Genomic DNA, 27,804 nt, shown 5'->3' on the forward strand with positions numbered 1-27,804 from the left:
GGAAGAAGTGGATGCCCGCACTATGTAGATGACCGGCCCACATAGCCAAAAACCTGGTAAAGGCCCCTAGAGACCTTAAGGCCCTTGAAGTGTACTACTGTGAATTCGTAGTACTGTCCATTTACCTCAAATCAACAATACTGGTGATGGGTTTGATAGATAGACATGTGGAATTAGGCATCCTCAAGATCTAACACCATCATAGAATCTCCCTGACAGAGCAGTGGGATGGCATCCTGCAAGGTTATCTTATGAAAGTGGCCTGACAGTGAACTCCCATTGGTGTGGTGGCACTGGCTGTATTGCAACCTTTCGAAGGAACACTGACTTCTTGCAAGACTGATGTGGCCTTGGCTGAGGCTGTGTCATGTGGTATTATGTTGGGTAGTGTGGAATCCTAAGGAGTAGCCCTGCTGAACCTCTGCTAGTACCAAACAATCTGAGGTGATTTCTTGTGTGATCGGTTGGGATTGAGAGCATGAGCCAGTGAGTGCTTGGGAGCGAAGGTTACTTTACCATAGCCGCATGTATCCCTGTCCATGTCATTACTACACTGTAATCTTCCCTTTTAATATCATCTACCTGCCTGGGACTTTTGAAAAACAACTTCCTTAACTTAGATTATGCCTTTTCTTATAGAGACAATCTCACCACAGATGTTTTACCTTGTGAATTTCCCTAGGCACCAGACTGGATCTGGAAACTTTTGATAGCAATTCCCTTGTGCGTCAGCAGGTGGCATTGTGCAGCCCCACACTGGATCCTTCCCACCCCAGATATGACGTTGGGGTTTCACATAGGCACCATCTCTGAGCGCTGGCATCCGGTTCTTTCGGATTTCAGTCTCCCTCAAACGCGGAGCAATTGAAATCAGAATACAGCAGTGTGCAGACTTTTAGATTTGCGATCTTATTAATGCACTAAATGAGAGCCTTTTCACATAACTGGGAGGAGGCGGAGTCCCAGAGTAATCTGTGGCTAGAGTCTCTACCTGAAAAGGCATACCAAAAGTAAGTAACTCACCCTCCCTATAGAGATTTCTAACCACTGATTCTTCACCTTCTGAATAGATATCAAAGCAGTACTGCACCCAGTGGTGGGTCTACGGCATTGCTCAGACCAAGAAATCCTTCAGGACAGATCTGGCGAAATGCCCATCCCGCCAGACTTGGCTATCCAGGCAGTAGTCTTTTGTGAACGTGTGGAAGGACACCCATGTACCTGCCTGGTAAATGTCCAGAATAGTCACAGCATGCACTAGCATAATGGAAGCAGGTTTGCTCCAGTAGAATGAATGCACAATCCTTCTGAGGGATTCTTTTTAGCCAGCCCAGATCAGCTCTTCATGCATAATACAATCCATCGGTTGGTGGTTCTCTTGCACGACTTTGCTCTTTTTTGCTCCAGAGAAACCAACGAAAAGCTGGTCAACCTGCTGGTACTCTCTATTACGGTCCATAAATAAACTCAGGGAGCTACTCATCTTCCTTGGAGGGACGGAGTGATGCATAGAAGATCGGCAAAGTGATACATTTTCCCTATGGGGAAGGATGTAACCACCTTTGGCAGGAATTACGTTTTTGTGCCAAAAAAACAGCTTGTCTAGGAAATATGAGGTGTATGACTGTACCACAGATAGTGCCTGCAGTTTGCTGACTCGTCTTGCAGATGATATGGTGAGGAGCAATACCGTCTTGATGGTAAGCAGGTGGAGGATAGCTGTGCACTAGTTTGAAAGGAGTGCGCATCAGGTATGTGAAGACAAAATTAAGGACCCACTGCGGCAAGACAAATGGTGCTGTCGGGTGCATATGAATCGCACCCTTCAAAAAACGCATCACAACCGGTAACTTGAAGAAAGGTGGCTGATCCGACAAATGTATGAAGGCCGAAACAGCCACAGCAAGTGCTTGCTGAGCTGAAGAAAGACAAAACAAGAGAACATAAGACAACTTTGCATTTAAGTATTGGATGTTACGGGAGGAACACGACACTACAAAATACTCTTAGGGTGCGGCATATACAGTCTTGGTGGATGGACAACTGACTGTCAGAGATAATACCAACCACTTCCGGAGGAAAGTTGAAAGCCATCAACTGTTGCCATTCAATTTCCACACATAGAGGTGTAGATTGTGCAAGCTCGGGTGGAGAACTCTGCCTTGCTACTGTGACAGGAGGTCCTCCAGAAGGGGCAGCCAGATCAGAGGACGTGCTTATGGCCAGAAGTTCTGGGTACCACACTCTCCTCACCCTGACCGAAGCCACTAGGATGACTTTGGCCTGGTATTTCTTGATCTTCTTCAGAATTCTTGGCAGGAAAGGCACGGGGGAAAGGCAAACAGGATTTCTGACTCCCAAAGTAGGTGGAAGGTGTTTCCAAGGGAGAGCTGCCATGGGAACTCCAACGCAAAAAAGCCTGGACACTGCACATTCTCCACAGTGGCGAAAGAGTCAAGGCAGAGTTTTACGTATTGCTGGAAGAGGCCCTGTGCCATATCCAGGTGTAAATGCAACTCTTCATCCACCAAGCAACATCATCTGAGTTCGTCCGCCTTGGGGTTTAAAGATCCTGTCAGGTGTTGGGCGACTAGAGAGATGCCTTGATCACACACCCACTTCGAGAGTGCCTCTTGGCACAGGAGCCACACCCCCACACTTCCCTGTTTGTTGCAGTACCACATGGTGGTAGTGTTCTCTGTAAAACCCTGTACCCATTCCCCTTTGATGGGTGGGAGGAATGACTTTAGTACCAATAGCTGGCAATTTCAACAAATTGCTGTAGAGGCAAGTCTTCTCCGGTGACCAGAGTCCTCTGAAATCCACTTCTCCGAGATGACCTCTCCAACCCAGCAACGATGCATAAGTCACGACAGACGGTCAGCTCTACGTGGGGAGGGAGAGGGGTCTGCCACCAATTCAATTGTGGTGAGCAGCCACCACTGCAGGTCTTTCACAGTCTCCTTCTGTAATGGAATGGACTCTGTCAAGTCCCCTCGGTGCTGAGCCCACTGTGACTTCAGATCCCACTGCAGAGCCTGCATGTGCCACCTGGAATGTTCCTCAAGCAGGATGCAGAGGGCCAAGAGGCCCAGAAGCCTTAGAGTCGCTCTCACCAAGACCCAGGTCAAGGGTTAAACTATCTGGATCGAATGTCCTGAACTGACTGAGGCGGAGGAAAGGCTCTGAAGAACACAGTGGCCAGGATATCTCCAATGAAAGGGGAGCCATTGTAAAGGTCAGGTGAGTTAGCCACGTTGATGGAAAATCCCAAAAATATCAACCGGTCGGCCGTTGTCAGGAGGTGGCTTACAAGTGCTTGAGGTGAGCCCGCCTTAAAGAGCCAGCCATTGAGGTGTGAAAAGAATGGCATTTCCAACCTCAGCAGATGGTCTGCAACCTCCACCATCACCTTTGTGAACGCCCGAGGGGGAGCACTGAGGATTGAAAGTGCTCTTGGCATACCTGAAACCGCAGGTAGAGCCTGTGGGATTGTAGGACAGGAATATGAAAATAGGCATCCTACAAATCCTAAGCTGCCATCCAGTCTCCAGGATTCAGGGCAGACAGAACTTGGGTCAGTGTGAGCATTTTGAACAGGTTCTTCCAGAGGAAGAAGTTCAGAGGCCAAAAGTCTCCATCCTTCTTAAGCACCAGTAATTAACAGGCATAACAGCCAGTTCTGATCTCTGGAATTGGCACCAGAGCTCTATAGCTCCCTTTACTTAGAGAGTCTTAACGTCTCTAACAAGCATGAATAAGTGCTCCTGCAGAATATGTTGCGGCGTTGGAGGAATAGCCAAGGGATGGGACAGGAAAGGTATGAAACAGTCCGGTAGCGCGATCTGGAGAACTCGTTGGTCAAACAAAAAATGATGCTTTTCCAGTTGAGTGAACGGCGATGCAACCTCCAACCAGGAGATCATGTGTCAGTGAGGGCAGATTAAAGTGGTTTTGCAGACTGCAGGGGTGGGTGACTGGGAGTCTATGTTGCACTTTGCCTGTGGGGGGCCTGGATGGTATCGGCCTGTTCCCCGGCTTCTTCCCCGAAAGGACTTAGAGGCCTGTTGCTACTGAGGTATGTATTGGTGTTGCCTCTGCTAGCATCTCCTACCAAAGCCTCAAAAGGGGCAAAGTTTCTGGGGGGACTGCAAAGCAGGCTGGACTAGGCATACCGAGCAAGTAGTGCCCTTGCTGTCTTTAAACTTTTCTAAGACATTCGCCCCAAGAAGCCTACAGCTGCAGAAGGGTATGTCCATCAAGGACTGTTAGACATCTGAGGAACAGTCCATGGAGTAAATCCAGGCATGGCGCTGAAATACTATGCTGGAGGAGAAAATCTGGTTCTCTAGGAACAGGTCTGTGATGCCGCGCCACTTGCCTACTCACTGGGGGGCAAGATCCTGGTTCCACCTAGGTGTACAACAAGACATCAATCACAATCTCATTAAAGGGCAATAGAGGTTCTTGACTGATGTGGGCAGGGTTGAGGACCACAGTGGATATGTTCAGAATGAATAAAAAGTTTCACCATCATGCTAAAACAATGTATATATGGAAGCATATAAAATAATATAGAAATCTGGCATACTCCTACTATGCGTCCCCTAATCTAGGTGTCTAGGGTGTGTGTATGTTTGTGTGTGTTCTGCCAAGAATCCCCACACTGGATGATCCAATCTCCTTTACCTGAGGGGAAAGAATGTAGGTCTCCATTGTGGTCACTAGCTGGACACCCCTTGTAGAGATATCAGCAGGCTGCTGGGCCAAAGCATCAGCATGCAGAGACCTCGCCAATGACAGCAAAGTGCTTCTCTGCCAACACCCGGAAACACATTTTTATTTAGAACAAAAGGCATCCTTGCCTTGGGCCGAGACCTTGCACAGGCCACCATTGTTTATGTGTTATAGATAGCTCTGTTGGCATATGTACGAAACAAATAATCACATTTGCACAATGTATGTATTAACCTTGTACATGATTTGTCAAGGAATCATGATAGTGTTCTTGCAAAGTTGGTTTGTAAGCAAGTATAATTTCCTAGAAACTACTACACACTGTCATGGTTGCGAATGTGTAGCAAAAGTCATAGTATGAGAATGAATGCAACTTTAGGAAGAAACCAGTGTACATGAGAAAAAATGGCAGTGTTTCTCTCTAGGCCTAACTGGGAAACATGACACTTCGATATTGACTTGAGAAGTTCCGTGATGGCGAGTTTAGCTTCGAGATTGCACGTAGTCTTACAGCTCATTTTGGCGCAGCAGTTTCATGAGGCTGAGTCATGTTTGGAGTCGAGGCACCAGAGACACACCACCGGCATTTGGCGATGACAGTTACGACCCGGCTTAAAAGCTGTTATTTTAGGGGAAGACATACTGAACACTGACACATTTTAGAGGGAAACAAATCTGTCATGATGACAGGGCTCGAAGCTCCAGATCTGCGTTGGAAGGCATGCAAAGAAAGGAATGGATGCCAGTACGCAGAGATGGTGTATATATTGGGCACCATCCAGCGCACAACACTGCGTCTTCCTTTGACCAAACTTTTGGCCACTATTTGAACCATTTTTTCTAAAAACCAAGCAAAACTATATTGGGCACAATGCATCACATTTGGGCGGGATGGATCTGACACGGAGAAGCATAATGCCACTTGTTTACACGTGAGGGAATTGTTAGCAACAGTTTCCAGATCCAGTGTGGCTACTGAGGAAATTCACAAGGTGAGGAATCTGCAGCTAGAAGTCTCTATCTGAAAGGCCTGTTGCTGGTAGGCTTTCTCCTGGATGGAGGGTGTGGTCTTGCCCCTGACCCTGGAATAATGTTTACGAAAAGTGCCCGTGGGTGCGGAGACTGCAGGGCACCCATGGACTTCATGATCTCAGAGTCCCTATTGATTTTCCCAAACATCTCATCCACTTGAGGGCCAAAGAGATGTTACCCATCAAATAGCTAGCACAGAGGATATTGTTGAGCCTCCAGTTTGAACTATGAGACACAAAGCCATGCATGGAATCGATGTGGTTTGTTAAAGCGTTCCTTCTCATCTGTTTCAGAAGTTGGTGGTACTAGTTGAGCGGTTTTGAAGGTGGTCTGGTCGGTGGGCTCCTTGGTGGTGCATCATTTCCTTTCCAGCGGTTTGCATTTACGTTTGGTGGTTTTCAGTTCCGTGGTGTACCAGCTAGCATGATTGGTGGATCTCTTGGGTGTGGTGGATTTGATGGGGGCGACTGTAGGTGTAGTCAGTGATCCAGGGGATGAAGTTCTTGACCGCTTGTTCAAGGTCAGTGGTGGTGTCCGTGTGGGAGGTGTTGAGGGCTTCGGTCCATTGGCTTTCGGATACTTTGTTCCAGCAGCAGTGAGGGGTGCTGAGTTGTCTGTTGGCAGTGCTGGGGGCTCTTGTGAGGGTGAAGTGAACGATTGTGTGGTCCGTCCAGGTGAGCCGGTGGTATGGCATTACTTGACTCTGTTGCTGGTAGTGAAGATAGGGTCCTGTGTTGTCCTGCGATGTTTGTGGGGTCAGTAACTAGCTGGGCGAGGCAGATGTTGCTCATGCTTTCAAGAAGGTTGGCTGTGTTGGTGTCGTCAAAGTGAAAGTTGACGTTTCCGAGGAAGATGTAGTGTTCGGTGTCGATTGCATGGGGAGTGATGAATTCGGGGATGGCATTGCAGAAGCTGGGGCATGGTTCTGGAGGTCTGTAGGCAAGGGGGCCTCTGATGGTGGCTTTGCCATTTATTCTGAATTGGAAGTTAAGGTGTTCCATAATCGGGGTGGCGTCGTCTGTGGTGGTGGTGCTGTGGAAGATGGCGTTTCCACTTCAGTGTTTGTTGATGCGATCCTGGTGTACTATCTTGTAGCCAATCGGCGTGACCACGGCAATGTCTGGTGTGGATGCCGGGTTGAGCAAGGTCTCGTGAGGAAGACAAAGTCGAGCGTGAGGGAGGTGGGTGATTGTGTCCCCGATCTCGATGGCGTGTTTTCAGTGTAACGGGAGTTGAGCAGGAGGCAGTTGAATTGTTCACGTGCCGTCATGGTTGGCATGGCGGCGGCAGTTGGTTGTGTGGGTGCTTTGGTGTTGCAGGAGTAGAGGCAGTGGCGGCACACAAAGGGTCACAACGTTGAGTGCAGAGAGGTGCGGCAGCAGTTGTTCTTGCAGGTTTTAGAGTCCAAGGCAGTATCTGGAGGCGACGGGAGATCTAGGGTTCCTGGCGGTGGGCATGGTCCAGGCGCGGACGGGTGCAGATGGGCTTGCCTTCAGCGAGCCAGCAGCACTCCATTCAGTAGGCCCTGGGAGGGGGGCAGGGCACTGGGTGATGGGAGAGTGAACAGGCGTGAAGTATTGAGCGGATCTGAACAGGCACAATGTGGGCAGACAATAATGAAGAGCAACCGGTGAAAAACAGAGAATAGCTTGGGAAAACAGGTGCAAAGACTATTGCTCCCGTCTGGTCTGTGTTTTTGAGCATTGCAGTACTGCAAATGTATTACACACAGACTTCAGACAAAAGGTAATTAGTATAGGCTGATGAGGAACTATCTGAAACAAATTACATTTAAATGGCTAGCTAAGTTGCTTGTTTCCTTGACATATCTAACCTTTATTACATTATGACAAGTAAGAATAGGATTCAGTAGAATGAGGATTACTGGTAAATATTCTGAGCACTGACTCTCAGGAGTCCAATCCTATTACTTAGAAGTCTAAGGAGTCCTGAATTCCCTCATTGAGTGCTGGCTGGATGTAGAGTTGGAGTCTGCCTGGACTTGACTTTGTAGAATTTTGAAGCAAGGGTCCGGTACCAAGGGTATTGGTGCCTTGCAACTCCGGTGAGTCCTGGGGCCTCAAGACTTGGTGCAGATGCCGTGCTAACCCTCCAGAGTAGGCGTACCTTTGGATGGCACTCAGTGATGTGGCTTAAGCTGGGGAGCTGGACAACGCTGGAACAGACTTTGCTGTTTTTGGTGGCCGCAGCTGAGGGAGATAGTATCTCTATCTCGAGGGAGCTCTTTGGCAAGTTGTGAAGTGGTGGTGACCCTTCCGGGTCTGTGGAGGCCACATAATGACAAAATTAACTGGAGGATGGCTATTGTCGCGTTCTATGGCAGCAATTTGCACCTGTATTCCTGCGAAAGGGTGTGAGGACAGGAGGAGTGGCCTACTCCTTCCATCAGGTAATGCTGGGGACGTGTTTCAAAGGAAGCAAGCGTCCAGCTACGGATGGCTCTTCCTGACCGGGGGAGGGAGGGGGCAAATTGGTAAACACCTCCGCCCAGGACCGGCTTTGTTCTCGAACCCTGAGGGCGCTGGTGCCCACCACATGAGGTCAGAACTTTGTCTGGTGGTGGACAGGCTAGCTTACACCAGTCGGTGAACACATTAAGGGTTGTAGGTTTCATGGGACCCCTCTCGTTTTTAATAAGTCTGACACTGGAATCAGCGCAAGTGTATTGAGACGAGATGTTTGGTACCAAACATCCCATAATACAGTGAAGCCATCATGGAGCTCGGGAACTCGTAATCACGAAAACCCAGCCCATGTACTCCTCATGGCGTCCCTGTTCACTTACAATATCCATGAATCGATATGGGTATTGCAGGGGCATATCTGCTTATGCAGATGTGTCCCCACAGGGGATATAGTGCACCCTGCCATAGGGTTATAAGGCCTGCTAGAGGGGTGCCTTACGTATATCTGTGGGCATGGCACACAGGGATGTGTGCCATGTCGACTCTTCTGTTTTGTCTGCTTGTCTGCACCAAGGCACGCTGTCTGCAACGGAGGTGTAGATGGCCTTGGTGAGGGGGTCCTAGGGTGCCACAATTCATGCTGCTTGGGGCCCTCTTCAATGCCAATACCCTAGGTAACAGGGGTACCATTAACTAGGGACTTACAAGGGGTACTGAAGTTGTGACAATTGGGGAATAAAAGGTAAGCATTAGGAAAAGAGCTTCTGGCACAGGGGAACTAGTTGGCAGGGACCCTGTGCACTTCTTGTCGAAGTAACATCATTTTCCTGGCAAAACGTGAGGCTAACCATGTACAAAAGAGGCACTTTCCTACAGCGCTTCACAGCCGCACTCCGGTGGAAGTTACAGGATCATCTCATGACTGCCGACAATTACTTGCCACGCTCATCAGGCGCTCTAACTGCGACACAGAAAGAAACTTGAGACGGAGGTGGATCAATGTATTTCTGGTGACTGACGCTGCTTATGTGACTTGTTCAGTAAGCAAAGATATTCTTCTCACTTCCTAGTTTTCAGTGGACGCTATAAATAGACTGGCATTTTGTGCTACTTTAATAACTGTTTGATTTCAGGGGGATTTTTATTTGCATACTAGTATTTATAAACGAAAAAAATCAAATAAAAATAACAACTGCAGTAATAACTTTTATAGGTATAATTTAACCCCATAATTGCTTTGCAGGGTGTTTTTGGGTACTTGTTCAAGTATCGGAGCAACCATAAATTGTACCTTATTTCTGTGCATTTTATAGAAGTGAAAATGTTACTTCTTATTACTGTATCTGAATTCCATTATATACTTGTTCAGTATGCAAAACATAACTCTCCCACTATTTTTCTCTCAACCACTGGTGACCCATCTCTTCAAAATGGAAGAAAGTCTTTGTAAATTATCTTAAGGTGTGTGGACCAAATGTATTCCCTAAAAACCAAAAAACACCCACGCTTGAGAATTTACCAGATCTAATTGCAGAGGGATCTGGATAGGTTAAATGATTTTGAAATTGCTATAAAAAACCTGACATGCATTTTCTTCCCAACATTTCTATACTATTAAAGCAATATGACTTTGAGAAAAGGAAACAGGAATAGGGTGAATCGGTTGAGGATTTTGTTACTGCACTGAGGAAGTTGGCAGGGTTGTGTAACTTTGGTGACAAAACTGAGAAGAGAATACGAGACCAGTTCATGTTGGAGTGTAGGAGTGACAAAGTACGGGAGGAATTGTGGGTCAAGAATGACCCTAGTCTCACAGAGGTAATAAATATTGCCAAACAAGTAGAATAATCCCTATACTGTATACAGGAACTGAATAATCCAAAAAGAACGTGTCTTCTGATCAGACCAATACCAGGCTTAAAAAAGCAATCTCATTTAACCAAGAATAAGAGTTTATGTTTTATGCCTGGCAATCCACATCAATTGCCAATCATGTGGTAAGAAAGGACACTTCGCCAAATGTTGTAGGTCCTTGCCTACTAAAGAGAAAGTCCACAAAACTGAATGTGAAGAAGATAATGTACTTATACGAAGTATGAATGATGTTAAGTGCGTATCAAATGTGAACATCCTTCTGATGTGGTTAGTGTCAATGGGGTCAACGTGTCAATGATGGTGGACTCAGATGTGAGGTTATCCCTGGTGTCGGAAGTAGATTATGCTAGACATTTTGAGGCGAAGGTCAATCTTAATGACCCGGATGTAAGTCTGTATATTATAGTGGTAAGCCCATTGAACTGGTGGGGTATGTTGAGGCTGAGTTTGAGTTTAAGGAAAATCGCGCTTCAGGGAAAGTATGAGTTCATGTTAAAGGCGATTCTATTCTCAGTTGGCCTAACTAAAAACTTCTGGTTATCTTTCTAGACCCCATTCATGATCCCCAGGTACAAGTCAGGAAGGTGGACGAAGTTTTTGACATGCTCCGCCCAAAGTTTCCAGAGGTGTTCTTGGACAAAGTGGGATGTGTAAAGGGATATTTGCATGTCATCATTTTAAAAGACAATGCCATTTCAATTGCTGGCAAAGAAAAAAAGGTATTCTGATAAATCTTCATCCGGCTGTTGAAGCTGAGCTTGAAAGATTGAAGCATGAAGGGATAATTGAACCACTGGAAGTGACTAGCTGGGTCGCTCCATTAGTTGTAGCCACAAAACCGCCAGGAGATATATGTTTGTGCATCGACCTGAGACACCTTAACAGAGAGGTTGTGGAGGAAACTTTTTCTCTTTCCAACATTGAGGAGATTATAGCAATGATAGGTAAGACAAAGTTTTTCACAACATTAGTCTTGACTTCAGCCTATCATCAGGTTTGTCTCACAGGTGGCCCCAAAGATCTCACGGTATTCATCATATCTTTTGGTGTCTATAGGTTCAATAGAATGCTGTTTGGTCTATGTTCAACAGCATCAGTATTCCAAAGGCTGATGAATAATCTATTTAAGGGTGTGTCTGAGGTCATTCTTCCAGGATGCTGTCTTGATCTACAGTTAAATACTTTAGGAGCACATTGAGAACATCAAAGAAGTCTTGAAGATTTTCCAATGTAAGGGGATGGCACTCAAACTTAATAAGTGTTGTTTCTGTCTCTGAAATTACTTATCTTAGACATGTAGTAACGAGTGAGGGGGTAAAGACGACCCCTCTCCTGTAATAAAAGAGGAACTGCAGTCCTTTTTGGGGATGGCAGAATATTATTCGAGGTGTGTCCCCAATTTTTCAGGCCATAAGAATGCTGAATGGTCAGAACAATGTCAAGAGGAGTTTGTTGATATTAAGTCATCTGCTCTCATGCCAGTTTGGGGAGTTTTGTGCCAGGGATATCTTATATGATTGTTACGAATGCAAGTGAAAAAGGTTTAGGAGCTGTACTCAAACAAAACCAAGTTGAACGAGATATAACTGTATAATTTGCTTGAAGGTCTTTGAAGGGTGTGGAAGAGAGGTATTTGACCATTGAAAAATAAGCTTTAGTTATCTATTGGGCCATTTAGAAGTTTAACCAGTTTGTGTGGGGCATCAAACTTGTTGTGCACACTGACCACAAGCCCTTGCAGGAAGCGTTTAGGAAGAAAGGTTTGGACAATTTATCCTTCAGAATTTGCAAATGGCTGGTAGGATTGCAGGATTTTCAATTCCTTGTCACTTATATTCCGGGTGTGGAAAACAAAGTGGCAGATTGTCTTTCAAGATTATTAGTGGATGTTGGATTCTCGGAATGAAGTCTGGAAACGTGGTGGATGGAGGATGCAGTGAAAGTGTGTGGGGCTACACAAGGTTGTGTCTCTGAGAAGATGTGGTTACCAGAACAAAAGTTGGAAGAAGAATTGAAGTTGGTTTCCCAGTTTATCAGGTCTAGTTATAAATAAATAAATCCAGTACTTGTATAGCGCACGAATCACCCCCGAAGGGGTATCTCGACGCTGGGGGCAGTTGGGAAGATTAAGCGAGCTATTGCCCAGAGTCGCATGGTGCTGGACAGACCCCTGCCGCTGGAGCCAGGGATTGAACCGTGATCCCCAGCGTCCAGCGTCAGTCGCCCTGGCGCCACACCTCTCCCCTAGTTAGAAGTGTTTTTTTGTTTGTTTTTTTGTCCTCATACTGCAATAGTTGGTGTAATGAGTTTTCGGGGACCCCACCTTCATCGCTCCGACCCTTTCATTGCCCAGTATTTTTGTAGACCAGCGGAGGTGTTTCCCTTGGCATAGCGGTAAGGGTCCCTTTGTTTCCATAACCAGATCCAATAAATATTTCCGAGGGGGGGAGCTAGCCATTTGGCTACTCAAACAGGCACTTTGCCTATTTATTTATTGCCATTGCATAATCCTTGGACATTGAACAACATGGGGTAAACTATCGGGTGAAGTGTAGTTACTTGGCAAGATCGGGTAAAGACATTTAAAGCTGTTCAAACTGTGTCCCAAATTTTACCAAAAATTATATTTTTTGCTGGTTTTGCCCCTCCTGTCCAGCTTGTTTATTTTATGAATTGATGCCAACCAATCCCTATATGTGGGGGGTGCAGGGCTTACCCATTTGATGCATATTTCCCTTCTTGCTAATAAAATTAACAAAAAGAGTAGATTCTCTTGTTTCTTGGTTGGCCTAACTAGGTGTTCAGACTGGTCAATCCCAAATATAACAAGATCAATACTTACATCAATTGGTCTTTCTAATAGTGCGCCGAGCGTCTTAACCACTTCATGCCAAAATTCTTCGAGATGTGGCCACTGCCGGAACATATGCAGGTCATCTGCTTTCTCCTTACCACATTTTGGGCATTTTTTCGTTTTAGCCCCTCTGAACTTTGACAGCCTCTCCGGGGTCCAATAGGCTCTATGGGTGGTAAACAAGTGATTTCTCCTTAAGGCAGCAGGTTTCACTATGGACCAACATTTTTCCATAGATGTTGGCCAGATATTTTGTACATCCGGCGTTAACAGATCTCTTCCCCAGGTCTCATCCGGGACCGCAAAGTGTTCTTCACCAGCTGAGATGAGGGCCCAATACCATCTTGAAACTTATTTTTTTTGGGGGGTGAATTTTCCTGCATCTCCTTCTCCATTTCGTTGTTTCCTTTTTTGCTTTCTGTTAAAGTTTTTGCTCAACTTAAAAGTTGATAATATTTAAATTTTGATAAGGAACCCTTTGTTGTTCGTTCCAATTGATCCCACTCAATGATTTTGTTCTCTGACATCAGTTGACCCCACTTGAGTATTCCGGATGTTCTTAGTGGAACTGCAAGCCTGTCTTTGAGGCATTCTGGGGTCCCTGGTGAGTTCCATATAGTGGCATATTTGCTGTAATAGGGTATCCTAAGAGTACTTCTAATGTGATACCATAACTTTGCTGCTGATTTGAGAACCTTCAGCTTCACCTTTTTAAAGAATTTCGGGTGTCCAAATTTATATAAAAAAGGCCCTCCACTTCCGATCATTGCTTGTAGGTAGGCGGGATAGTACTCATAATCTTTTAGTAGTGCCCTCATGTATTTAAATTGAAAAGCTCTACAGTATTCTAGCAAATCGGGGCTAGCTATCCCGCCTTGTTCTTTTTTCCTCCTTCGTTTTTTCCAGGCTATTCTTGTCGCTTTTGATGACCATATAAAACTATTTAATTCCCCTTGTAGCTTCTTTATTGATTCCCTCTTACACTCTAATGGAATTGAGCTAAAAATGTAGGTGAATCTGGGTAAGATTGACATTTTGATTATGTTCGACCTCCCCAGGAAGGTCAGTAGTATGCCCCCCCATACTTTAAGTAGTTTCCTAGTCTCTACAAAAAGTTTTTTGAAATGTATCTAGGCTACTTTATCCAGGTCTTTGACCAGTTCTATGCCTAAATACCTTATCTTTTCTTTTACAAGATGTTTATTGCTTTTGGTATTCCATTCCATTACTTCCGTTTTTGCTTGATTGGTCAGGTATCCCGATACTCTTCCAAATGTATCCAATGTTTCTTCTATGGTGTTTATTGATCCCATTAAGTCTGCCGTAAAGATCATTAAGTCGTCTGCGTAGAGAGCGTCTTTTTTCTCCCATCCTTGATATCGGAAGGGGGGTATCTCCGGATTATTTCTAAGAGTTTGTGCTAGGGGTTCGATATATAGATTAAAAAGTAGGGGGGACAAGGGACATCCCTGTCTTGTACCTCTCTTGATCCTTATATCTTCTGTGAGGCTCCCGTTTATTAAGCTCTTGGCCCTTGGATTACTATATAGTCTCTTTACCATTCCCTGAAAGTTCTCTCCCAGTTTATATTTGACCAAAAGGCTATTTAAAAAAGACCAATTCACTCTGTCGAATGCTTTAGCCGCATCGAAGGTAATTATAGATAGGGGTATCTGCTCTTGTATGGCTAAGTCAATTGATCCAATTAGTTCATGTGTTAAATCCTGTATCTGTCTCACTTTCACAAACCCCTTTTGGTCGGTATTAATCAGAAGGCCAGCTACTCTCGCCAACCTCTTTGCCATGATCTGTGTAAATATTTTGTAGTCGCAGTTCAATAAAGATATTGGGCGGAAAGACTCATTTACCTGGGTTTTTCCCTGGTTTTAGGAGGATATTGATTACTGCGTCATTCCAAGAGTCTGGAAATTCTCCTTTCTCTTCAAACTTTTTATTTAACAGTGCCACAAGAGGGGGAACCAGAACTTCTCTTAAACTGATAAAGAGCTCATTGGGCAGGGCGTCCGGACCGGCAGCCTTGACTCTCTTTAAACTTCTGATGACATCGTCTACTTCTTTATCTGTAATTCTAGCGTTTAGGTCTTCTCCTTCTTCTTGTGATAGTATTGGGAGATCTAACCCCTCTAGATATTCTTGGAGTTGTTCCTTTGTTGGCGTGATGTCTTCTGTATACAGATCTTCAACGAATTTAACAAACTCCAGCATAATTACGAAGTCTTCAGTGCTTATTTCAGCAGAGTTCTCGGGCTGTATACCTAGTCTGGTTTGGTCAGTTTTTGTCTTCCACGCCAGCATTTTACTACATTCTTCTCCATATTCATAATGGGACAGTTTACTGGACTCCCATTTCTCTTTCACAATATTTTCCAATATTTCCGCAAGGTCTTCTTTATTTATTGACCTTTCCAGTTCTAATTTTTCCTTTTCTGTGCCCACAGTTTGTGTGATTCATTGCACATCAAGAGATTTTATTATGCCTTCAAGTTAGGTAATTTTATATTTCATTTTTTTTTATTTATATGCAGCTATACTGAGTAGCTTTCCTCTTATTACTGCCTTATAGGCATCCCAAGTTACTTGAATGGAGGTGCTGTTTTTATTCATTTGAAAATAGTGTTCCGTTTTTTCCTAAGTGCTTCTATATTCTGTGGATCCAGGAGAATTGTGCGGTCTACCGTCCATCTTACTACGGTGGTATTTTGTTTCATTTGGAGTTTTAGTAGAACTGCTGAGTGGTCGGATAGGTGAGCGGGTAGATGTTCCACCTTTTGCGTGCTATCTATTAGACTTCTGTCCACCAGAAAGTAATCTATTCTGGACCACTGCCCTAATTTTTTATTTTGGAGTGTAAAAGCTTGAGCTTTATCTCCTTTCTCCTTCCAAATATCTGCCAAACCCAGATCTTTTATACAGATCCCCAACCAAACCCCCATTTTTAAAAGGTTTGCTTCCTTTCTTGGGGGGAGGCGGTCCACCTTGGGGTCCAGGATTATATTAAAATCTCCCCCCATAATTATTGGGGAAGATACCGACAATAACTGTGTGTACAGCTTTTGTAACGGATCTGGGTCGTCTGTGTTGGGCCCATAATAACCAACAATGGTGTACTGTTTATTGATTATTCTCACGTTGATTACCACCCATCTCCCTATTCTGTCTACTTCCACTGATTGTATTTTTGCTCTAAGAGATTTTTTGAATAATATTGCTACTCCTTGAATACAACAGTCCTGGTTTGTACATGCATATGAATCTATCCATCTCTGGGTCCTTGCTATTTCTTCTCATTCATTTTTCAAGAGATGCGTTTCCTGTAATATTATAATTTCACTATCTACTGTTTTTTAATATTCAAATATTCTCCTTCTCCGGCTCTTAGTTGTAAGACCATTAACATTCCAAGAGAGTATGTTAACTACTGCTGAGTCTTTCTTCATTCTTTTATTTCTTTTTTGTTCGGGGGTCTCTCCACTAATTTACAGGTCCCATTCTCCTTCATCTTTTTTTTTTGTGAGGACTCTTTTTTATTTTTTTCCCTAGTTTGCTCCCCACCCATGTGTTTTCATTTTTTCACTTTTATTTCTAATAATTCATCCCTCCCTGGAGAAGCCTCTCTTCTTTCTTCACTGGGCAGTATTGTAGCCCTTTTGGGCTCCGTGCTCGCTTCGGTGATTTTAAATTGGTAGTCTACTATTTTTCTTGCGTTTGACCTCGCATTTGTTCCAGGAAAAGCTCAACCTCCTTTGGTTCCCTAATGTTATGCATTTTATTCCTCCACATAATTCTTAGAGCCGCAGGGAACTTCATCTGGACTGTGGCCCCTAGAGATCTTAATTGCTGCATCTATTGTCCAAGTTCCCATTGTCTGTCCTGGGTTGCCTTAGAGATATCCGATCTAATTCTAAAGGACCAATCATCTTTGCTGTGAGAGCCCTTTTTTAAGGTCTCATTCAGAATTTTTTCCTTGAGGGTGTAGGTTTTTAAATTTATTAAGATTTTCCTCGGGTTTTTTCTCATTTTGTTTTTACTGAAGGGGTCTCGATGCACCCTCTGTATATCCTCTGTTAGGACTTCCGCCTTTGCCCAGGGGAAGTTTTCTTCTAGTAGAAGTACAATATATTTTTTAATGTCATCCCCTTCTTGTCCCTCCGGCACGTTCAAAATTCTTAGGTTATTCCTCCTTGCTTGATTTTCTAAGGACTCTAGCTTACCTCTAGTGCTTTCATCATTTATTTTTAACATCTTAATTTCCTTCTGATTTAATTCCGCTTCTTTACTGAGGATCTCCACAGCCGCCTCCACTGCTGTTACTCTCTCCCCTAATACATTCAGCTTAGCGTCTAGCATTTCACAAGCCTCTTGTATCTTAGACTGGTTATCCTCAGAGATTGCAAATTTGCCCTCATTTCTTGCAAAATTCTTTCCAGAATTTGATCTGTGGAGTTTTGGGTGGGCTCAGGAGGGTTTAAATGCCGCGCTGTATGTTCCACGCTAGGGGTGTCATTTGTTACTTGCATCTGTTGAGGGGCTAGCGCTCTGTCCCCATCCATAGTCTTTTTAGTCTCCTTACTATTCATGGAGTTATCAACACTTTGGATTTTACCGGGATAATGTGGTTTTGTCACTTGATCTTGTACGTGGACTTTAAAAAATGATCTCAGGGATGGAGAAACCTTGATTCTAGGGCCTAGGACCCCCTCTCCTCCTCTTGGCCCTTTTTCGTTTGCTTGTTTCCCTTTGGCTCGGGGGGATAGGGACTGCTATTGTAGCCTGTTTTTAACTTCCCCTTTTCGTACTTCGAAGCACGGCGTTTTGATTGATAGTGGCAGTCAGGGTGGTTTCCACGAACTGTCTATTTCTGAGGCAGATTTTTTTATCTTGCTCTTTATCTGCCGTTATTATTGTCACTGAGGAGCTGGAAGAAGTGAAAATTTCCCCCCGCTCCTCCCCTGGTACTGTGGTGCTAATTCCTCCTCCCCCTGTTGCCAGCGCCGTGTTTTCCAGCGAGAATCCCCCCTTCAGGCAATCTAATCCGCGTACCCGGTTCATGCAGGACGTCTCCAGGAGAGCTCCGGTGGTCGCTGCACGCGTCTCCTGCAGTCCGGATGGCTCCGTGGCCGCCGATCGACCTCCCACTGATCTCGCCCCGCTCACACTCAATGCAGAGAGAGGGGAAAGCTTGCCTTGCGCTGCACTTCTCACGGTGCCCCGGAAGGAGAAAGGGACTCTTGCGGCCGCCCTTCGGCAGTTTTGTTGTGCCGCTGAAGCCTCCACCCACAAGCTGGTAAACAGACGAAGAGTACCGCTGCTGACCCAGGTCGCTTCCTTGCCGTTCTCCAGCAGCGCGGTGAGTTTGAGCTTGTTTACAGATTCTCCGGTGATTCCGGACGCAGCGATCTTCTCTAGTGACATTGGCATTTCTTCATTAATTTTCGATTAGGCATTTTCCTGGCTCGTGTCCGTATGTAGTTCTCTGTGTACTGCCTCGTGAGCACGGAGCTCCCGACCGGTCAGTCTAGCCGGCCGCCATCTTCTCCCCTCGCAACAGTTGATGTTGTTCGTGGCACTAAATATTGGTCTATCCTAGTTAGAAGTGTTGGGTTAAAGACACAAAGTTTGCTGGATATGCCAAAGTTGTGGATGAGTGGTCAGTAATTGATAACATTGTAGTCAGAGAAACTAGGTTGGTGCCACCTTTGGGTGTCAGGAAGCAAATGGTGCATTTGGCTCATGAGGGACACCAGGGTATTATCAAAACCAAGGAAAGGCTTAGGTGCATGTATTGATGGCCAGGGATGGATATCATGATATAGCACATGGAGAGAGATTTAGAAAAAGTCCGCTTGAGTGATGAGACTTTGAAAGTAAAGGCTTCTCTGATGTTTTGTAGCGACAATCCTGCTGATATATGGGAGGAAATAGCTTAAGACTTGGTTGGACCGATGAGTTCTGGTAGGTCTAGTAGGTATATTTTGGTGGCAATGGACATGTTGTCCAGATGGCCCGAAGTGGGAGGAGTGCATGAGGTTGTTACCAAGTCAGTGACAAGTTTTTTTATCTGAAGCATTCGCAGAAAAGGGAATCTGAAGTGCATCCTTACTGATAATGGAGGCAATTTACTTCCAAGGAAATAGAGGGTTTTCGCAGAGGCTTAAAAATGTGCTCTTTATCATCCCGAGAGCAATGGAATGGTTTAGAGGTTCAATCGTGTTTTTAAAGAAAGTATTCAAATTGTGAAAATAAATGGGGACAATTGGGTCCAAGCAGTCAAGAAAAGAGTTGAGGAGTATAGGTATACCACACATTCCACAACAGGGGTTACCCCATTTGTTTCCTTTAAAAAGCACAATCCCAACACCACCATGATTCCTCCTTGGATGAGAAGTTACGGTGGCAATGATGGAGAGTGTGAATACCAGGAGGAACAATTGCAACAAAGAGAGAGACAGATGCAGTTCAAAAGAAAATTTAACTATGATGGTCGCAAAGCTGTTAAGCTCTAGTTAGTCCAGGTTGGAGACAAGTTGAAGATCAAGATGCCCAGCAAGAATCAAGGTTCTGATTTCAGTGAGATAAAGGTTCTTCTTAATGCGGCTAAGATGGATGATAGTCGATTTTGGAATTTTAACAGACTAGTGAAAGTGGGATTCATTTTATTCCTGTGTTGTTCTTTCTCACACTGTATATTTCCTAATTGTGTTTTACTTGAGGGGGAAATGCGTGGTATTGTTCAGGTATTGCTTTCTGTACATAGTTATGTATTATGGTATCTTCCCTTTTCCTTTCCTCCCTCTGTATGTTTCTCCCATTTGCATTGTCTTTACCACTGTTCCATTGGAATGTTTGTATTTGAATCTTAGGAGCTGAAGATAGTTGGAGGCTGGATTGGAGAGGCAATGCTGTGGCTGGAGTTCCTTAGTATTGTAAGATTAAATTTCAACTTTAACTACAAGAACTGTGACGTGGATTATTGAATTTCACAATAGCTCTACCATTTCTCTCAAATACCTGAGAGGAGTTAGATTTCACATTGGAGGACAAGAAAAGCTTCAACCTCGTTTGTGGGGAAAACAGGTGTCCAGTACCTTCTACAAACAAATAGCTTCATCGAATCCATCAAACCTTAGCCACACTGCATCCTGAAGCTAGGAAACTAATCTCTCTACTAGATATATTTAGATATCTGTCCCTACTGCAAGGACACTTAGAAATAATATGTTCTTTTTTCGGTATCATATATACTTTATCTAGTTCAATCTGACAATCTTCTGTCAGAAGAAGAGCTGCTTGCAAAAGTCATTAAGTTCACAGATCTAGAGAAATCACAAATTCCAGGACTCAGGGCATCAACACATGGGTAAATAAGCCAAAATAAAAAACGCCAGCTCAAAGTCAATAAATAAAACAATAGTTGAGAACAGAGGAATATTCTCATTAATAATGTAGGCTTCAGCGGCGTGAGATCCATCTCTGATGGAAAAAGGGGGATTTATAAAGAACTTTCTAAGTGCAAGGAATTATGGAAAACTCTCAACTTAGCCCTTCTTCAGATGTTGCTTGAACAATGAGAGAAGAACCTCATATGTGATGTATTTATACTGTTTTATGGGAATCACTAGAAAAGGCTACTTTTAATAAGACCACTAAAATGATATACTTACCGAATAGCCTCTAGCATGTATAAAAATACAATGGTATTAGGATCATTTTGCAATGGACCGTCCTACTAGCCCCCTTGGCCTGATAACGATGCATATAAAATGTTTGGTATGCATGACTAACATTCGCTCTAAAAATGGCTTACTCTAAGACACAAGCATGGGTAAATAAATGTACTTGCCTGTAAGTTTGGAATCAAGTCGCATAAAAGCCGAATGATATGCTGCTCAGTTTCAGTAGGATTGTCGATTCCTTTGGAAAAGTGTGGCTGAAGTAATACTTTCACCATGCTCATTCGTAATTCAGAGTGTTCCCTTGACTGAGAAGGCTCACAAAACAGGTACCTCAAGAATGGAGCCATAACAGAGACACTGGAGAGTGGCATCACCCTGCAAGGCAAATAAATAATCATGACTAACCCTCAAAAGGATGGGCCTACAGTCAAAGGAGAGCATTATAAACCAACAGTGCAATCCATTACAAGAAAACAGAACAAGAATGCCTATGTGCATAACCGAACCTACAGCTATGCCCTAGTCTTGCAATAACTTACAGTCCAGTCGGTCCACTGTAAGCGCTAAAAGCAGAGGAGAGAGTGGACTGCCTGTCTCGTTCCTCTCGATATGCCTCCAGGTCTCAGGCACCATCCTCTCTACCTTGAATTTCGCTGTAGGCGGTGTATGTAACAATCTTATCTAGCCTAGAAAAGCAGACGCAAAACACATTTTTGATAGTACTAGCATGTAGTCCAATCTATTGTGAAGATCACCTCCTGAATGTCTATTACCACTAAGGAACAATCTTCATCTGCAGAAGCGAGCGGGTGCAGGATATGCCGAAGTCGTCTTAGGTTCTGTGTGGTATAAAACCACACTGATCAGGGTGCACAAAGTTTTCCATTACCTTTGACAACCTGCTTGCTAACACTTGGTATTTTAACAGTTGTACTCATCATTAAAAGTATGCAGTATGATGTGAAATCATTTCCCCTATCCAATTTTGATTATGGCTGCATATTGTTGGCGGCAGTATCCTGGCTTTCACTAACACCTCTAGAAGTCTTTCCTACAGTTATGCTGGAAGAGTGATAGAGTTCTGCAGGGAAGCGTAACACAGAGGGTTGATTCACAAGATTAGGACTGTCTGCGTCTTAATAAGACTTAGTCAAAGGCTAACAAACCTGTGCAAGTCCAGATTCCAGGTTTACAGGTTTATTAAGAAAAAATGTGGCCATTACATTTCTTCTGATAGAGACTCCTAGCAGCATATGCTTTACCTTTTGAATAGATACCAAAGCAGTACTCTAATGGGAGGTGGGCTATGAATAGACATTGCAGGACCAAGTGAGCAAAGTGCTCTTCTCGGCAGAGACCTGCTTTCCAGACAGTAGTGCTTTGTGAACATATGGAGGGATGCTCACACAGCTGCCTGGTAGATGTCTACGACAGGGACTCCATGTGCTAATGCAGTGGTAGCAGCTTTGGCCCTGGTGGAATGGGTTCACAGGCCTATTTCAGGGGCTGCTTCTTCGCCAAAGCATAGCCAATCTTAATGTAGAGCACAATTTATGATGAGATGGTACGCTTCTGCACAGACTTGCCTTGCTTCGCTCCTGCAAACCCAACAAAAATGTGATCATCCACCCAGTGTTCTTTGGTACGATCGATGTAGAAGCTGAATGCTCTTTAAGGGTGAAAGCGGTGGAGTGTTTCCTCCTTTTGAAAGCGGTTAGGACTAGCATATAACACCGATAGGGTGATAGTTTGAGCGATGTGGAATGGTGTCACAACTTTAGGTAGTTCGCAGAACTAGCTTATGATGGAAAAAGGTGGCAAATGGTGGAGGAATACACAGAGCCTGGAGATAACTTACACAAAGTGTTGAGGTGATGGTAACCAGGAACACGGTTTTGAGGGTGAGGAGCTGTAGGAAATAACTGTAGAGCGGCTTGAACGGAGTACACATTAATTAAGTAAGGAAAACCTTGAGGTCCCATTGCGGCACCACAAAAGGAAAAGAGGGAAACATACTGCTGCCCTTTCAAAAACCTCACCACAACTGGTGATTTAAATAATGAAGGCTGATTAGGCAATCAGAAGAAGGCTGAAAGGGCCGTACAATAACTGTTAAAAAAAAACAAATCAGGGTCTTGCCAGGAGAGGGATAGAACAAACAGAAAAACATCAGACAATTGGTCATGGAAGGGGTCAATATGACATGACCTGCACCACACCACAAACTTGATCCAGAGACAGGTGTCTACAGTATTTGTTGAGGGACACCTGGCCAAGATGACATCAATTGCATACGAGGGGAGATCGATGGCATTCAGCTGGTGCCACTAAATCTCCATGCATGAAAGTGGAGATTGTGAAGGCTAGGGTGGAAAATCTGGCTGTTCTGCTGCAATAGCAGATCCTCCAAGACGGGCAGCGTGATTGGAGGGCAGATGTTCAGGCCCAGGAGTTCTGGATACCATATTCTCCGTGCAGTGTCAGGGAGGGACCACTAAGATGACTAGGGTCCAGTTGGTCCTAATCTTCTTGAGAACTCAGCGCAGGAGTGGTATTGACAGAAAGGTATACCGGAGCCCAGAGTTGCACTCGAGGCGGAACATGTCTCTGAGTGACAGACGCCTTAGAAACCCCAACCTGCAGAAGTGCTGATAATGTGCATTCTCAGTGGTGGCGAATAGCTTGAGCCAAGGCACCCCCCATTCATGGAAGAGACCGTGCACCACCTCCAAGTGCAGCTGCCATTCGTAATCAGCTAGGTGTTGACAGCTGACCTGGTGTGCCCTGGCATTCAAGGATCCCACCTGGTGGTTTACCATCAAGGACATTTCTACAAGGTTCATCCATTTCCAGAGACCAAGGCCTCCAGGCACAGTAATTAGCCAACTGGGGGTATTATTTCACACTGCCAGGTTAATAATGAGCGCTCTCTTTTAAACGTTCTTGTCTCAAGTTGAAATAAATCAGAAACGGTGCAACAGAAGAGGGAAAACAACCCCTAAACCCTCTACAAGTGGGCCTAAGCCCGCTATACGAACATAAAGCAAGACTGTGCACACGTTAATTTCACAGTATTTAAGGTATGTTACCATTTGTATCAAACAAAATTCATGCAATACAATAATTGGATAATGAGGGATCACAGGACGATCAAGTAGATTCAGTTTTCGGTTTTATGGTGAAATTCAGAAAAATCCAGCCAGCCAACACGTGTTTCGTCATGGGGTACACACACCCCCCGACTTCTTCAGGGCTGGTAAGAAAACATATACAGGGTATATATCACAGGCAAGTATCTGAATGTAATGACATACAGAAATCTAGTTAAAAATCTAACTCGGAAGGTGGGAAAAGCCGACACTGGTTAAATGCACCATGGATTTCAGAAAGGTAACCAGGTGTTAAGGGTTAATCACCCATAAATAAGTAGAGATGAAAGTTATAATTTAAGTATTCTTGACCAAAACAGAGAGATAGAAAATAATATATAGGTATACGTCGTCCTTAGTGCGTGAAAATACTATGAAGACCCCTTCACAGCAGGTGCCGCGTGAACGGATGTGTCCTCTATTTTTAAACAGTGTTACATGTGCGAATCTCGTGTATTCTAACATCATGGTTAAGACTGTATTAAACCGAGTGAACCAAGTGAATGTGGAAAATTATATCATAATATAATTTTCCACATTCACACACTGTTTAAAAATAGAGGACACATCCGTTCACGCGGCACCTGCTGTGAAGGGGTCTTCATAGTATTTTCACGCACTAAGGACGACGTATACCTATATATTATTTTCTATCTCTCTGTTTTGGTCAAGAATACTTAAATTATAACTTTCATCTCTACTTATTTATGGGTGATTAACCCTTAACACCTGGTTACCTTTCTGAAATCCATGGTGCATTTAACCAGTGTCGGCTTTTCCCACCTTCCGAGTTAGATTTTTAACTAGATTTCTGTATGTCATTACATTCAGATACTTGCCTGTGATATATACCCTGTATATGTTTTCTTACCAGCCCTGAAGAAGTCGGGGGGTGTGTGTACCCCATGACGAAACACGTGTTGGCTGGCTGGATTTTTCTGAATTTCACCATAAAACCGAAAACTGAATCTACTTGATCGTCCTGTGATCCCTCATTATCCAATTATTGTATTGCATGAATTTTGTTTGATACAAATGGTAACATACCTTAAATACTGTGAAATTAACGTGTGCACAGTCTTGCTTTACCTCCAGGCACAGTGTCTCCGACTCAAACCTGCCCTGATTGTGGCAGTACCACATAGCAGTGGTGTTGCCAGGTAGCACCTGTAGAAGCTCCCCCTCGATGGATGGAAGGAAGGCTTTTAATTGCAAGTGGATGTCCCTCATCTCGAGAAGGTTGATGTAGAGCCAGGACTCTACTGGAGAACAGAGGCCTCTGATCTCCACCTCTCCCAGATGGCTGCCCAAACCCAGAAGTGATGTATCGGTTACCACTTTCAGCTCTGTGTGAGGTTAGGAGAGGGGTATGGCGTTGACTTTATCGTGGTCCAGCATCCATCACTGCAAATCTTTTGCAGTCTCTTCCAAGATCTGATCATAGTTGGAGCAGTCCCCTTAATGTTGGGCCCAATGGGACTTCAGCTCCCACTGCAGAGCCTGTATAAGCTACCTGGCGCACACGTTACTTACTTGTGTAACAATATATCTGTAAGACTTAGAGCGTGAGTGAAACTTGACTCTAGTACGGCTCTGTTCACTCCTGGAATAGACTTGGATCGAGCCTTGGACGTGGAGCTGGATGTGAAGCAGAGCTTGGTGCTGCCCCGATGCTACGTCCTTTTGTGCTTGGCTACGGTTTTGCCTTTTGTTCCCCAATGGCCTTCAGGTTCATTGAGGCACTGTCTCTGCAGTTCTTGGAGTCTTGGCCTGACCACAGACACCACAGGCATACCGGGGGGGGGGGGGGGGTTCTGTATCAGATATCTGCTTGTAAAAGGCCTTACAGAGTTTAAAACCTGTCGTCTTTGGGAGTGACAATCCCAGCAGACCCCAAACAAATTTGGAGTGAGGGAAAAAAAAACAAATCTGAGGGATGAGAAGAAGCTCCCAATCACGTAAGTGGCGTGGAAAGAAATGAATTGATGTCAGTGCTCGGGAGTGGCGACTTTATAGGTCTGGCTTGCCACTTCTGGAACAAAACAGTTCCACATTCTGGCATGCAGAAGTACTGCAAAATAATTTTTCCGGATCTAGACTGACAACTGGGGAATATTCAAAAGTAGAGGAATCAATCGTTACAAGTCTCTATCACAAATATTTATTAAACGTTCTCGATAATCGGCTATATAGATGCAACATCGCTGCTCCTTAATTACACAAGATTCTCCACCTTCTTTTGAAAAAAGCATATCTAAGGCAAGATCATTTTGCATTACCATTGAGAGAATGGTAAACATCTCTTCATTCATTTTAGTTAGGGCAACAGCTGTCGGCCAAGCATTCTACCAAAGTAGACAATTTTCCAATCTTACCATCATTCAAAACCACACCAATAGGAAGAATCAATACACCAAACACAGCTATTAACTGCAAGCAATATTTTCTCTCTTCGCTCCTCTATGATTCCCTTCACTCACTGTCCTCTAACTATTTACAATGCACATGATATATTTCGGGAAAACGAATGCTAAAGAACTAGAACCTGCCCAACCTTGTGAAAGTATAAAATAAGTAGTCCTATTACAGATATTGTTGATACCTTTAAACATGTCAACTACACCTAACAAGTAATACCTATCCACAATATAACTATAGGCACACTCACTATTCCCAATCTCAAGTGGTCGATCATACTCATTTCGTTTCATTCACATCACATTCATGTCACACACACATTTCCTTCTTTGTCTGCTAAACTCTAAGACTCGGATGTATTTATGAATTCTTGATCACTATCTGTCTCTCAAATTAGACTTAATTTACTCATCTCTTTTCAGTCTTTCCTTTTGTCCGTTTCTATTATATTCTACAATACATTCACGCTAAACTAACATAAACCCTCTCAATTAGTACCTTTAGTATCATTACTATAAAGTGATATAGCACCTCTAAAAGGATCAATACCTTTCAAAATTTCAAGCCCAGGTAATTTATCAATAGGAAGATCATAACCTAGATCACAACCTATGTTAGTTTCTTCTAAATGATCTTCATGATTCATAACAGACTATACCACAGAAGAAGACAAACCATATATAAGAGGTAACTAAACATAAGTCACACCTACCTTCGGGAGCAGATGTGGGTAAGTGTATGCAATAATAAGAACTTTTAATCATATCCCTATACTATTTTAGTAGGTTTTATATAAGAAAGTTCACCAAACTCTTAATTGTAACTAACTTCATGATCTAACATATTCCTCTTGGTGTTATTAACTATGTTGAGCAGTTATTTTGAATTGGAGCATATCCAGTAGGGAAATATAAGAGCACTAATATACCAAGTAGCATTACTAAAAGAAAAACCATATAAAATACCTGGAAAGCCAAGTAAAATTTTGCTCTAATTAAAGCCATCTCCTTCCATCTAAAATATAGCTTCTCAATAAACCTTCAATCTCAAAAGCAGTACAAAATTATTTAAAATTCATACAATTAAACAATCCTGCAGGCATTTGTTATTTCATCAACTAGGTAAGAATAAATCATTAAAAAAATTCAGAGTTTATGCACACATATAGTTCAAAAACAGACATCTAAAAATTTTAAATCTCTACTGTTCTTAGATGGTAAATGCAGGCAATTAGCAGGGAGAATATTTAGACAGTCAAAAGCTATGTGGGCATATGATTATACTGAAAATCAATTTACTTTTTCAAAAGTCAAACACAAAATGAAAGTTCAAGGTTCATTTCCTCAGGAAATTATTTAGCATAAGTTATTCCAACACTTCTCACTTCATGGAGGTTCTTCAAGCAAACATTTTAAATCTTTCAGGTTTAATTTCTACTTCTTCTGGCACAATCTTTGGGAAAAATGTCCATTTCAGGAGTTGTGTATTTCGTGATTGGCACTGTTACTCTTTTTTTTTTTTTTTTTTTTTTTTTTTTTTGAAACCGTTTATTGCAGTTTATAGAAGTTACAGGTATGGGCCTACAACCACACGGCCGGCCGCTAGAGCATCAAAAGCAT

General features: G+C 43.6%; 1 protein-coding gene across 2 annotated transcripts in view; it reads right to left on the reverse strand.

Moving 5' to 3' along the window:
* Positions 1–27,804, reverse strand: part of FOCAD (focadhesin) — a 1,730,079-nt gene that overhangs the window by 1,526,385 nt on the left and 175,890 nt on the right. For both annotated transcript variants that reach the window (XM_085634390.1, XM_085634400.1), the window contains exon 7: positions 20,786–20,993. In XM_085634390.1, coding sequence (XP_085490516.1) covers positions 20,786–20,993 — 208 coding nt within the window. The remainder of the gene's footprint in view (positions 1–20,785; positions 20,994–27,804) is intronic.

Source organism: Triturus cristatus, chromosome 2_1 (genome assembly GCF_964204655.1).
Source record: "Triturus cristatus chromosome 2_1, aTriCri1.1, whole genome shotgun sequence".
In the NCBI taxonomy this organism is placed as follows: domain Eukaryota; kingdom Metazoa; phylum Chordata; class Amphibia; order Caudata; family Salamandridae; genus Triturus; species Triturus cristatus.